This window comes from Tamandua tetradactyla, chromosome 6 (genome assembly GCF_023851605.1).
Source record: "Tamandua tetradactyla isolate mTamTet1 chromosome 6, mTamTet1.pri, whole genome shotgun sequence".
Taxonomy (NCBI): Eukaryota; Metazoa; Chordata; class Mammalia; order Pilosa; family Myrmecophagidae; genus Tamandua; species Tamandua tetradactyla.
In genome coordinates this window covers 160,889,425-160,903,950 of record NC_135332.1, presented here as the reverse complement: position 1 = coordinate 160,903,950, position 14,526 = coordinate 160,889,425, and the positions used below count along the sequence as shown (strand labels likewise).

The window sequence follows — 14,526 nt, the reverse complement described above, 5'->3', positions numbered from 1 at the left end:
TAATCAGGCTAGTTGCCATAAAATTTTTATAAGAAAACTTACCAGAAATCATTCTTAAGCAGCTCTTTAAACATTTTAATTGGTCTTGCCTTTTACAACCCATATGTGGGTATCAGTTCTTTGATTTACCTGATGAATGTGTTCTACACTGTGAATAAAACATGCTACATTCACTTTAATTTTTTAAAAAAATCTAATTTTTATTTTATTAGATGGAAATTCTAGTAATGGTTATTCCATAACAGCCTTTATTAATTTTTTAAAATGTGTTACATAAGCCTTCAGCTGTTCACACATGAAAAACAATTCTGTTGTTTCCTCTTTCAAAAAATAAACTAAGGGTGAGCATCCTACTTTAAAGATAATAAGAACAAATTGATACTGTAGCCAGGGCAGACTTATCACTCCATCTCTCTGTTCACATCGGTTTAAGTTATCTGTTCTCAGTTCTTTGTTTCCTTGTCAAGAAAAGAAAAAGCAATATTATTGGAACTATTAATAATAACTCCCTGTTTTAGTATTCTAGTTGAACTGGTACTGAACAGATTCCCTTAAATTTGCTCTTGGTATTGAATCTCATTTCCTCTGAATTATCTGTGAAATTGTGTGTTGTTATTTTTGTGTGTCCCCTTCAAGGGCAGTATTATGCAGGTTTTGAATACTTCTGATTGGATGTGTTTCTGAAGAGTTTTATCTTAATATAAATTTTGTGAAATGTTTAATGTTCACACATTTGTGTTTGTGGCAGTGTTTCTTCCATTATAGTTACATATACTACAGCCCAAATAGGAGTACTTACATTAAAAAGAGTGTTTGGTGGTGATGCTGGTGTTTCTGTTCTGTTGCCTTTCTCATTGCTGAAGTCAGTGTAGTCCGTGTCCAAGGTACAAGATCTACAAATGATGGATCTTTCTCTGCATATGGCAGGGCCCCTACTTTATACTTTTCTCCTGTTACTGCTCCCCCCAGTAACCTCACAGTCATAGGATTGGTAGCGTTTTCTCCTCTCTCTGAATTCTGTTGCACTTACCTACATAAATTACTTATTTAATAACGAGTCATGTAGTTCATTATGACATTTCTTGTACGTTTCTTGCAGCTCTTTGGGCCTCATTTCTTTCACTGGTGAAACTAAAAGGATGGGTGTCTTGCATGAGACTAATCTCGCATCTGCTCTTCCTCTCCCTTCTCAGGACCTAACTCTCTTCATCCATCCCCTCCTTCATGTATCTTCAGTTCCTCTTATACTGGGTCTTTTCCATTATCATTTATTGATTTGTTTTTACCATTTTTTAAGGGTTTTTAAAATGTTCAGATCTTCAGAAAAAATATTTGTACTGTATTATTGAAAGAATACAACTGCCTATAAACCTTTTTACCTAGATTCACCAATTGGATATTTTCATATTTATGCCTATTCTCTGTACATACATACACATAAGTTTTTCCTGAGTGATTTGAAATTGAGATGTTGACATGACTCTTAACCCCTAAATACTCCAGCATATGTCTTCTAATTATAAGGACATTTAAACTTGTTTAAGTCTTCTTCTTCCTTTTTTTTTTCTTTAATTTCAATTTTTTTAGTTTAGAGAAAAATAATTTTAAAACACAGTGCTCCCTAATTTAAGCATTTGCATTTGTGTGGTAACTTTGTTACAATAGATGAAAGAATATTATAATTATACTATTAGCTATAGGCAATAGTTTACATTAGGGTGTATTTTTTTTTTCCATCTTATATACTACCCTATTAACACCTTGTATTAGTGTGATACATTCTTTACAATTCATGAAATAGCATTTTAATAGTTGTAATACTAACTGTAGTCCATCGTTTACAGTAGGGTTCACTTTTTTGTATTGTCATGTTTTATCTTTTAATTTTTAGTCTAGTACCATCTATATGACCTAAAATTTCCCCCTTTTAACCAAAATTCAGTGTTGTTAACTACACTCACAATGTTGTGCTATTGTCACCATCCTCAATTTCCAAAACTTTTCAGTCGACCCAAATAAAAATTCTATACTAATTAAGCCTTAACTCCACATTCCCTGTCCCCAACCCAGCCCCTGGAAATCTATATTCTACATTCTAACTCTCTGGGTTTGCTTATTCTAGTTATTTCATATCAGTGAGATCATGCAATATTTGTCCTTTTGTATCTGGCTTTTTTCACTTAACCTGATGTCTTCAGGGTTCATCTGTGTTGTTGCGTGAACCAGGATACAACTCCTTTTTAATGCTGAATAATTTTTCAACATACGTATATAGCACATTTATCCATTCCTTGGTTGATGGACACTTGGGCTGCTTCCATCTTTTGGCAGTTGTGAATAATGCTACTATGAACATTGGTGTAGCATCTACGTTTTGGGGTTTGTTTATATGTTTGCTTTGTTTTAGCTTTTTGTTGTTTAAAAAAAAGGGCACAAACCCCAAACCTATCTTACCCAGCAGCCAGTCAAAGAAATAAATCAGATATTGCGTCTCCTCTCACCAGTATAATTACTACCCTGACTTCTGACAATACAGAAGATTTCCTCTTTTCTGAGCAATATTAAATAGAATCAGAGAGTATATGTTCCTTTGTGTCTGGTTTATTTTGCTTCATCTTATGCTTCTAAGTATCCATGTTGTTGGATCTAACCATAGCTTTTCCCTTCATGCTATTATAGCATTGATCTGACCATCTATTGTGGGTGGATGTTGGTTGGTTTCCAGTTTGGGCCTAAAATAAATAAACAGAATGCTGTGAACATTTGTAAAAAAAAGTTACACATGCAACACCTTTTGGACACATTGTTATCCATCACCTTTCACCTTCTGCTGCATTTTCTCTCCTACATTTTATAGTCATACTTCTAGGTAGGATTTTCTGCATGTCACTTTCTCTATTTCCTTATTTCCTACTGATCTTCTACACTTTGAGGCGTTCATCTGCTCAGTGTTGGAGATCTCACTAGAATCACAGAGGACTTCTTTATATCAATGGATGCCATAGATTCTTCAACATTTAGTACTGTTGATAATAACTCTTCTTTCTGAAATTCTTTCTTTGAAATCTGTGAAACAGCTTGTTCTAGTTTGCTAACTGCTGGAATGCAACACACCAGAGACAGATTGGCTTTTAATAAAAGGGGATTTATTTCGTTAAAAACATATAGTTCTTCAGAGGATAGGCAGCTTACTTTCAACTGAGGTTCTTTCTTACATGGGAAGACACAGGGTGATCTCTGCTCGCCTTCTTTCCAGGCCTCTGGGTTCCAACAGCTTTCTCCGGGGTGATTCCTTTCTGCATCTCCAAAGGCCTGAATTATCTGTGGGTGCTGAGATGAGATATACTGAGCTGCTTGGGCTGTGCTATATTGAGCTCTCTGTTTTAAGCTCCAGCCAATTAAATCAGATATCATTCATTGCAGCAGACAAAGCCTCCTAGCCGACTGCAGATGTAATCAGCAACAGATGAGATTCACGTGCAATTGGCTCATGTCCACAGCAATAGAACTAGGCACCTTCACCTGGTCAAATTGACACCAAAATCTAACTACCACACAACTACAGCTCATCTGGGTTGTCTTCTTCTGAGTAACAACTCTTCTGGGTTTTTACTCTTGCTTAAAATTTTGGGCAGATTCCCCATTTTCCTTAGAAGAGAATCCAAACTGATAGCCCTAGCATCTAAGACTTTTTGTGCTGTGACTATTGTCTACCTCTTTAAATTCATAGCTCTCTTTTTCTCCAACCTTGCCCTTCTCCTGGGCTTTAGGAGTACTGAATTATTTGCAGCTCTTTATATGCATCACACTTTTCATCCCAGGATCTCTGAACGTGCTCCTTACATTCGGTGTCTGCACTATCCCTCCCTCCTTCCTTGTCTGGCTACCCACAACTCCTCTTAAAGCTCAAAATTCTTCCATTAGATAATTTGGGAAAGTCTCATCTGATGTGACCAGAATATCTTCTATGCTTCTATCGTATGTCTATTATGATAGTTACCGCCATTGTATTATATTTATCTCTTTGCATTCCTCTCTTCTCATTAGAATATGCAACAATCCTTATATCATTTAATTCTTAACATATAACAGAGTGATTGACAAAGTATTATTCAATAATGTGTATTGAAAGAATGAATGTGAGGCACAGTATTGTTAAATTTTAATCCTGAAGTTATTTGAAAAGTATGTGACTATTTATCTGGTTTCCAAAGAAGCAAAAATGTTTTAAAGCAAAATTACAGTGGGATAAGATAATTGTGAAATAAAATTTAGCATGGAAGGAACACTTGATTCTAGAACAGGTCAAATTATTGGGCCAAGATTATCCAGGTAGTGACCTGGACTTATTGACAAGTGCCATATACTAATTCTGTGCTCTTCCACTATTTGAGTCAAAAGTTTCGAATTTTCTTCAGGTTACAGATAGAATACCCATTTTATTTGGGTTTATATTTATTCATTTCCAGTATTCCCAAACTGCTTCTTCCTTAGTCCCCTGTTTTTTTTGTGAATGTTCTAGCCAAGCTGCCAGCTGCTTAAGCCAGGAAATTGGAAGTCCCTCTTGATTCCTATCTCATACCTAGTGTAAAATAAAGATTTCCAGTTCTTCCTCCAAAATATATCTCAGTTCTGTCCACTTCTTTCCACGCTTGCTGCTCCATCCTAGCTCAAGCCACCACCATATTTCTGGAATATAACAACCTCTTTTTTGTGTGTGTGCAATTTTAATAGACATAAAATTCATACACATATCATTTTAACCATTTAAGGAGTACAATTCAGTGGTTTTTAATGTATTTACAGTGTTGTACAACCATCACACCTATCTCATTCTAGAATATTTTCATCACCCCAAAAAGAAACTCCATTTCCATGAAGCAGTTACTCTTCATTCTTGCATTCCCTAGAAGCCACTAATCTGCTTTTTGCTTGTATGGATTTGCCTATTCTGGTTGTTTCATATATATATGGAATCATACGATACTAGGTGGCCTTTTGTGTCTGGCTTCTTTCGCTTAGCATAATGTTTTCAAGGTTCAGCCATGTTGTAGCATGTATCAGTATTTCATTGCTTTTTATGGCTGATTAATATTCCGCTGTGTGATATGCCATGCTTTCTGAAATCGGTGTTTCTCTCTGCCGCTGTTATCCTAATCACCTAATTTCAGTGAAGGTAGAGACCATATATATCTCATTCTGTCTTATCTTCTTGATTCCTGACACTGAAGCTGGCATGTGACAGTGTTTAGTAAATATTTGTTTGACATAAATGAATAACTGCTATTTGCCAGTTAGTTATTTTTAACATCTATAGGATTATAGTAATTGTTCAGGCTTTACTGTGTACCAGGAGTTGTGAGTATGGTGGTCATCAAACATTAGCATCACTTCCTAAAAATATTTTGATAAGTGAGCTGTAATAGAAATCTCTGGAGAAGAAAGCAAGTATGAAAGACTGTACTACCGATTCTAAGCAGGTCCACTCTTCATCTAGCTTTGCAGTAAAGTGTTATTATTGCTCCCTTAGATCCTGCTACATAGGAAAGAAATAATTGGACAGGCGTCTGAGTCTGTTTGCATGGTTCTTCCTTTCTCATGACATGTGATTTAAATGCCCTGAAGCCCAGATTGTGTGTACCTGTGAGGGGTGGTGGTGTAAGGGGGGGCTCGTTGTTAGGGGGAGTGGGCTTAAGAGAACTGATCTTGAGTTAGAATTGGTTGTTAAGAAAATATACATTATAGATATATCACTAGATATGCTTAACAGTTCTCATCCTAATGTATGTGTACCCTGACAATAAGAAACTGAGCTGTTTCAGATCCCCTGTGGTATAGTTGTGGATTTGATATGGAAAGTTTAACAACAAGCTGATTTAGAGTCTTTCCTCTATCCTTGCTTTTACGGGTACTTGTGCTCTCATTCTTTTATCAAAAGGGAGATCAATTTTCTATCTCAAAACTGTTTATTTAGTACAGTGGCAAAGCTATAACTTTAATATATGATGTCACCCTATTTACTTTATATTACAGTAATCACTTGGGGAAGAATCTGCAGTTGCTCATGGACAGAGTGGATGAAATGAGCCAGGATATAATTAAATATAACACATACATGAGGAACACTAGTAAACAGCAGCAGCAGAAACATCAGGTTGGTATTATGGAAAAATTCAACCAAAATGATAGAATTTGTTTCTAATATGATGCCTCAAGAGTCATTCTTCAAAAATGTTCTAAATTACCTTTGGTAAAATATTGACAGTAATTTTATATCATATTTAGGAAGGTTATTCTTTTATAGTAAGTTCCTAATATATTAATTTACTGTTTGTACTTAAAAATACTCCCTTAAAGAGAGCTGATAAAACTCAGATCGTAATGCCAAGGTTATGTAAATAAGAGATACATTTATTGAGAAAAGCAGAGGCAAAGAAATTCCAGAGTGTCACAGCTCATTTCTTTACTAACTATAATAGTTTGATAGTGGCTTATTGCAGCATAGTTAGCAATCTTTAGTTCATTTTAAAAACAGGAATTGTGATTAAGAGCAAGCAATTTTGATAGGAAATAATAGACCAACTGCTGTGAAATAGATACTATTATACAGATAAAAACCTTAGAATTACCTGAATATTCTCATATGCACATATATAATGCTGTGACATTTAACCTTTTTTTTTTTAGTAGTATTGCCTGAAGGCCATGTGATTTTCACAGTTACTGGAATATTGTTTTTAGATCATGGAGCTATAAAACATTCTTAGCATTTGATTCATAGATAAGTTGATTCCAGAATATTTATCTGTGAAAGTAGTGTTTTTATACGACAACTCTGTGTTTGTTAAAATGTACTTCAGACAGAATGTTGTTAAACATGGATTTCTAAGCACAGCTAAATGGTTCAAAGAACATTGTGTTTAAACATTTTTTTTTTTAGTATCAGTTCACATGTTTAGTGACATTTAAAATATTTTGTTTCTACCATAATTAAAATTAAGAAAATTTATAAATATGTGAAGTATCTTTTTTAACTGAAGGGATGGTGGTTCCAAATCTCTGAAAAACTGGGGGAGAAAAAAACAAAAACAAAAAGCCACCCCAGCTTGATTCCATTTCTCTGCTGGTCCATCATCTAGGTAAAGAACTCTCCTGGGGTTTCAAATTGAATATCTGTCTTCTAAGAGACAGTTGATTCTGGAAACCAATCTTACAGGTATCTTTGGGAATTCTAAAATTTTGTATTTGCCCTTTATGCCTACCAGCACCATTCATAACCCCTTTAGATTTATCTCATTTCTACTCTCGTACCCCGTAAATGACTACAGAAATCTTCATAAAGTGAGTTAGGAAGAATTTTCTTGATTTTTGTAGGAATTCAAGGACTTTAAATGTTTGTTAGCCCACCTTGGTTTCTCTTTACCTGACTTTTTAAAGGCTGTGTGTGATATTATTTCCTCTGCTGTTGGGAAAGTTTGTAACTATTGTGTTTTGACAATAATTGATCTGTAAGTTTATACTTTATATCTGTATTTATATCTACATCTGTCTGTGTCATCCCTCCTCCCCCACTTCTCTTTAGAGAACCATAGGAACCCAGAGTTTGAAAGTATCTGAAGCATTCTCTGAGCTAGAGTTGGTTATTAGTGGTAGAGCTAAGACACAGAGCAAATGATTGCATGTTGTTGAGAATGATAAAAATTGTAAAGGCAGCTGTCATCATCATTAGTATTATTGTTATTTTAGGTGAGTAGGGATAAAGCTGAAAGAATCCCACCATTGTGGTGGTTCGTTACTTCTTAAAGGTAGGATGTATTGTGCGTATATGTTGTCATTCACCCCATTGTACTAAAGGGTCAGGCCACTCCCTTTCACTAATCACAAACTTCTTTACCTTTTAAACTCCCTCTTATTTATAAACTGGTTTTGTTTTTGCGGATTATTAGAGTTCAAAGTGACACGAGTTCAGAACAGAGGAATTTTCTTATACTGTTGCCGTATTTAATAGCTAGTTAGAAGTAAGAATTGCCAGGAGTTCCATTCATAAAAATGAGATTGGAATTCACAGCATTAGTCAGAAGGTCCTTTTTTTTCTGTTCACTTGGAAAACAATAATCCTTTTCCCTCTCAATTTAGTATCAGCAGCGTCGTCAGCAGGAGAACATGCAGCGCCAGAGTCGAGGAGAGCCCCCGCTTCCTGAGGAGGATCTGTCCAAACTCTTCAAGCCGCACCCGGCTCCTGCCAGGATGGATTCATTGCTCATTGCAGGTATTGTTAGCAGTGCAAAACATGGCCAGTTTTAATGGTCAAGTGATAAATTTGAATCTAAGCACCTGTAATTGAAATTTAAGAGTTTTTAAGTCAGTGTCATTTTAAAGGTTTTTTTCAGTGTTTCGTTTTGTGTATATCCAAACATGATTGAGGTGATAATATAAACTTTCTAAAATAGAAAGGTTTCATTTGAGTCATCTTTCTTGGAAACCAAGAAAAATGTTTACACTCTCATAATGGAAAACACCATTTATCTTAGGCCTTAATTTTCCATCTTCTAGCCTATCACCAAACCCAAGTCTTTACAGTAGGTGTTTGAATCAAATTTAGTTGAATTCTCTGACTTGAACAAAAGTGGTGTTCTGTTACTTTGCCATAAATCGTGGCAACATGAGTGTAATTCTGAATTGACTCTCTTGGGAGACACTTACCATTTAATAATACCTTTAAATAACAAGAGCTTGCGTCTATCCTAGGGCTTGATTTTGATTATGAAACATTTTCAGTCTTTTTTTTAAAGACTGAATAAAACCTTATTTCTATATAATTGCTGTGAAATGCTGTTTCATTCAATCAGCCTATTATCCTTGAGAGATATATTAGAGGAAAGTTTGTCTCAAGGACAAATCTGACCTTCCACAATTTCTCAGTTTTACTGATTTTTAGTGTGGGGGGAAATGCAAATTCCTTAAAACTTTCCAGTGCATATATGAATTAAATTTGGAAACTGAGACCTAATTCTCTATTTATAGTCTAGTATAAACAGAATTGTATTTCTTAAACTTTCAAGAAATGTGTGACTTTTGCATCAGATTAGATCATCTCTTTTAAGACTTATTGAGTGGTGAGTTGTTTCTTCAAGTGAACTTTTTGTTCTTGCTCTGTCTCTACTGGGGAGGGAGATCCAGAAACACTCTGGAAGAACCCTTAACATTTCCAAAGCACAGACTGAAAAATATTATACTGGTTCAAGTCTGTGTAAGGTGTGGTTAGTTTGCTGTTCTTAACTTTACTTTTTAATAACTCTTTTTTGCTTAACTAAGGGAGCCTGTGATATTTTCTCAGTTTCTGGTCTGGTCTACATAGTACATTGTGATAGCTAGCTAGTATGTATTTACTACTGATAGTCTTTTAGAATGTTGTGGGTTTTCTTCATTCTCTACATAATCAAGAGGAAGATAGCTTATTTTCACGACTTTACATTCTTTATTATCCCTTATGGAAAAGAATTGATTCTCGTGTACTCTTAATTTAAAACAAAACAAAATGCTGATGGCTCTGTATTATGCTGATTTTCTTGTTTAACTAGTGTTAGTGCTCATTTTACAATTTATGGAACATAATGACTCTCTCTTTTTCCCTTTCCCAAATGCACAGGCCAGATTAACACTTACTGCCAGAACATTAAGGAGTTTACTGCCCAAAACCTAGGCAAACTCTTCATGGCCCAGGCTCTTCAAGAATACAACAACTAAGAGAAGGAAGTGTACAAAAAAGGAGTTAACATATACTCTTGAATCACATAGGAACATCTCTGAAAAGCACAGAGGATTCCTTTAACATCATTATGACCTTTGGTTATAAGGTTGTCTTTCTAGCCAAAAATAAAGTAAAAAAAGTAAAGTATGCTTTAGTAGTCTCGACTGTTTACTCATTTGGTTTTAGACATGTTTTAACCTATCTACTTAGTTTTGTTTTGCCTGTGCTTATTTATTTCCTGAAAATAAAATGAAGCTTGAGCCTTACCAGGCTCAGATATACAGGTTCCGCCATTAGTTCACCTTTTCAGTTCAGCAGATGATCATCATTCAGTCCAGGCTCACAGGCCAGTGGGCACAGGAAATAAGAAAAAAAAAAATCATTTCATTAAAGGACGTTTCAGATGAAAATGAATTTCATTCTGTATATACTGTTAAATATATATATACTGTATATGCTGTTTTATTTTCACTTAGGAATTCATGTTTATCTTTCCATAAGTCATTCTGTTAACTGAGTGTTGGGAGTGGGGAAGGAGGGATTGGAAGAACAATAATACTTTGGAAAAAATATTTTCATAATTTTATATTTGAAAGATTATAAGAAATCCTGCTATTTGTATAACACCAAAATCAATGAGATTTGTTAGCTGGTGGGGTTGTACCTATTAGACTCTCATGTGGTGATTTTTACCTTGAAGACATAATCCCTGGAAGATTATTGATTATACAAAGGGGCTATGAATAGAAGATACAGAGAGAAATCCTTTTTTTGACATATAGGTTATAGGTTTGAAGGTACCACTGGAGTTCTGGGATCAGGCAGCTAGATTAAAACCCTGTTAGTGTCCATAGGTAAATCAGTTAATCTCCCTGTGACATGGTTTCCTCACCCAGAGGAGATGAGAAATAGACGAGAGTATTCCCTTATAGAGTAGTTATGAGTGTTAAGAAAGATAAATTGTGGTAGAGCACATAGAAGAGCGGTGGGTAACAGTGGGCATTCATTGTATAGAAGGATGAGAGAGTGCTACATTCTAGGTGGTATGTTTAGGACGATGGTCTGTTTACAGGTTAGCTTTTAAAGAACACCCTAGGATTCAAGTCCTTGCTCACGTATGTAATAATTTTCCTAGGATAAAGTCCTAAAAGTGAACATGTTGGTCAAAGGGTATGCAAAAATTTAAGGCTTTTTATGTTTTGCTACATTGCCTTCAAGAAAGATTATACTAATTTATTCTCCCACTTATGGTGATTCTGTATTTGAGTCAACAAATATTTGAATGTAAAAGTTTTAGGCAGAGGGGATTTATTGATAAACAAAACTGGTCATGGTCCTTGCCCTTGTGGATTTTATACTCTATTGGCTCATTTCCCTGTACTCTAATCGTATTTGTTGTCTAGATTTAGAATTTTATTGTAGAGTTAAATAAAACACCCTTGATAGTATCACAAAGCAAAATAAAAGGAAAGAAAATCAGCTCAAATATAACTTGATATTTTTCTGAAAGTGTAGGGTTAGTTTAACAGAATCAAAGCAATTATATTTCCTGAAAGTGTGATCTTTCTTAAATTCCATATCATCATTCAGATACCCATAACTCTCCGAAATGTGCGATTACACACTTAGTGAAAGATTTCAGTAGTTTTTAAAGACTTAGAAATTACTCTAGTGGGAAAAGTTGTTTAGGAAAATATGTCAATAAAAATTGAATCTCCACAGTATGTAGTGTTAGGGAATAGCTTCTGTTCAGCATTTGATTTGAGTGCTGTATTCTGACATTTTTCAGGAACAGATACATGTGGTTCATCTTCTATAAATATTTGCAATTTTTTCAAGTTGAAATGAGGAAAGCTCATAAACTGAGTACCAATTCTAATAAATCATTCACTTACCAAGAACAAAAAAGCAGAAAAATCTAGTATGTTAATCTAATGGAAAAGTAAATGTTGAGAACCAAGACTTTTTTTTTACTTTAACCCCATAATCATTAAAAGTCCTTTTATGAAGCTGTAGAAAACACAGCATTGTTCTTAGTGTTATATAAAATACCTAGGAGAATGAACCTTTATCCTTTATAAAGTGTGAATACCTTATACTTTTAATATTGTTGTAAACCAGAAAAGTTTCTTTTCTATATATGAAAGCTTAGAAATTGAGATCTGGTTGTCTAATGTTAACCTAATTAATGGACATTGGTGTGATTTCCAAGCTCCTATTTAAATCTCTAATTCTGAAATGTTACTAGATTGTTCACATTACGTTTTTGTAACATCTTCTAGAAAACCTGTGTCATCTTCAGTCTCAAACCATACTGTCATTGAACTCTGGTGTGGGGATATGAGAATGTTATAAAAGCATTTAAGTTGAAAACTCCATTTTTAGAGTAAAAATTTCATTCAGATTAAATATGTAATACACTACTGATCTGTTTTCTTTACCCACTGGGCATCTTTTTCTGTGACTGTTCTATACTTTTTCATTCTTTTTTTTTTTTTTTTTTTTGAGTTAAAAAAGATCAAGCTGCTAACTATGTGCCAACTACTCAGAAGTTACAGAGACAGATGCACAGATTGTGTCCCTGAGCTTATTAATTGGTTAACAAAGGCCCTTCTGAACCCGGGGTTAGGGTGCATGAAGAGATAATACTAAACTGGGGTCAATCCAAAGGCTCTGGAGTTTAGTTTTACCAGATGATTCAAATGCCCATGTGTAGAAAGTATGAAGAAGTTAAAAGTGCATTGGAGAGTGCTTTGATTGCAGCAGAGCATCTCTTCCTCACTTGGGATATATGGAAGGGGTGTTAATGGTTAATATGCATGTAAGGAAGGGCAGTTCTACTAAATTAAGGCTGACAAGGTGAGGAAAAAGTAGTGGATGGTTTCTGAGTCCCATGTAGGAGCTAGAACTTGCTTATTTGGTGATGACTTCCACATTGGAATCCAGACCTCTTTGGTTAGATATAAGAACAGTTGATCTGACTCCAAATTACTTGAGAGGAAATGAGAGGATAGGGAGCCAGTGCTACAGGAAAATTGCAATTTGCTGGAACAAACTATTGTTAAGAAGAATCTACCTCAAGTTGAGCTTTCTTATATCTAGATGTACACTTCTTCTTCTGTATCTTAAACCTGTTTAGCTCCACAGCTGCTAATGACTGTGCTAAAGCCTAGGTCTAGGAATATAGGGGTTATTTCTAAGGGCTCTCTCCAGCTTGAGTTTGGGTTATTTTGTAGAAGTTTGAACTATCCCAGACATTTGTTCCTCCAACTACCTGCATTCTCCTTGTTCTCAGAGGCTGCTAAGCCCTCAGATCAACTTGCCATGTTATCAGTTTATGACAGTCACAATTTGATGCCATGGGATTTGATATTGAGATCAATTGCATTTTTTTTTTAATGCCTACAAGTTGAGCAATGTATTTTCAGTCCTTTCATTGAATCAATGGCAGTCATTTTACCAAAGTTGATTACGGCCTCAGGGTATTACTAACCTAAGTATTTCCTGGAAATACTTAGCATCATGAGTTGAGAGGGTAGTAGATGAGGTGTTGAATCCGTGCTTCCTCCAGGACTTGCTTTAATTCTTTGAAAACATGTTTGGTTTCTTTCCATTTATGTTCCCCCCACCCCCACCTGCTGTAAAAATCAAGTTTAAGAGAAATTCTAATTTGCTGAGGTACTGTAAAGAAAACTAAACTAAAGATGATGTTCTCTTGTAATCGAAAAAAATCACTTTTTGTATTTGCGCCAAAGTGAAGGACTACCACTTCTCCACCAGTCCCTTAACAATGAAGAGCAGCCTGTTTCTAGGTGTCATTATTTAAAGTTGCGTTGATTGCAATAGGAAAATATTCTTATTGCTTCTGGCATGTGTATCAACCTTAAGACATAAACTCGGGTGTCACTTCCATTTCCCCCAGTAATTTTCTTTTTCGTTGACCCTTCTTCAGGGCAAAGCCATTTCTGGCATCTCCCATTTTCCTTTGTGGACATGAAGGCAAAGATTTGTTTACTTTTAGTAGTGTTTACTTCTTTTGACTGTAAATGGTCCTTTCCTTCTCTTTTGGGCCTGTAGTCTTTTGCCAATTTCTTCCTTTGTGTGTATTGGACATAGTTTTTGTCAAGTTTCCTGGGCAATCTTTCTCCACCTTTGTTTATCTTGTCATGTGGCTTTTACTTATTTACATCATTCCTAGATTTAGTCTGCCTATAATTCTTTACTTTTGATGTGTACCGTTTTCTCCGTTTTAGGTTTTTAAATTGCATTTCATTTTTTTTCAAAATAGTTGCAAAGAATTTAATCCCCTTCATTTAATAATGCATCTCTGAATATCATAATTCTCCAGTCAGGCGGGCAAGTGTCCCAATAACCTAATCTCTCAGATCACGATGGTGAGGGTCTGTTTTTCTCTTTGGTATGTACAGTTCCCATTATTGCTAATGAAAGTTCTTCATGTGAATTAAGGGTAAACTAGGCCTTTAATGGAAGACAGAGAGGAATTACAGCTGATGATTTCCACTTTTAGCCTACTGTACTATAACGGAAATGCACTCTCTGGAGGGAATGGGCCAAAGAAATACAAAGTGTATGTGCTGCCTCCATAAAATGTCTAGTTTAGTCTTAATGGACAAGAAATAATATTTTGGCTTGTATTCTCTCTGATAGTTCATATCTGCTGAAAGAGACCCCTATCATGGGGGCAGAAGACCCCAGGAACTTAGAGAAGAAAGTGGATAAACTAATTACTTTATATTTAAACAACTTTTAAGAAC

The 14,526-nt window shown here is 35.2% G+C and overlaps 1 protein-coding gene across 2 annotated transcripts in view; it reads left to right on the top strand.

Moving 5' to 3' along the window:
- Positions 1-9,898, top strand: part of EIF3H (eukaryotic translation initiation factor 3 subunit H) — a 138,667-nt gene extending 128,769 nt beyond the window's left edge. For both annotated transcript variants that reach the window (XM_077167518.1, XM_077167519.1), the window contains exons 6-8: positions 6,034-6,154; positions 8,137-8,269; positions 9,650-9,898. In XM_077167518.1, coding sequence (XP_077023633.1) covers positions 6,034-6,154; positions 8,137-8,269; positions 9,650-9,747 — 352 coding nt within the window. In that variant the 3' untranslated portion in view covers positions 9,748-9,898. The remainder of the gene's footprint in view (positions 1-6,033; positions 6,155-8,136; positions 8,270-9,649) is intronic.
- The last annotated feature ends 4,628 nt before the right edge of the window (positions 9,899-14,526 follow it).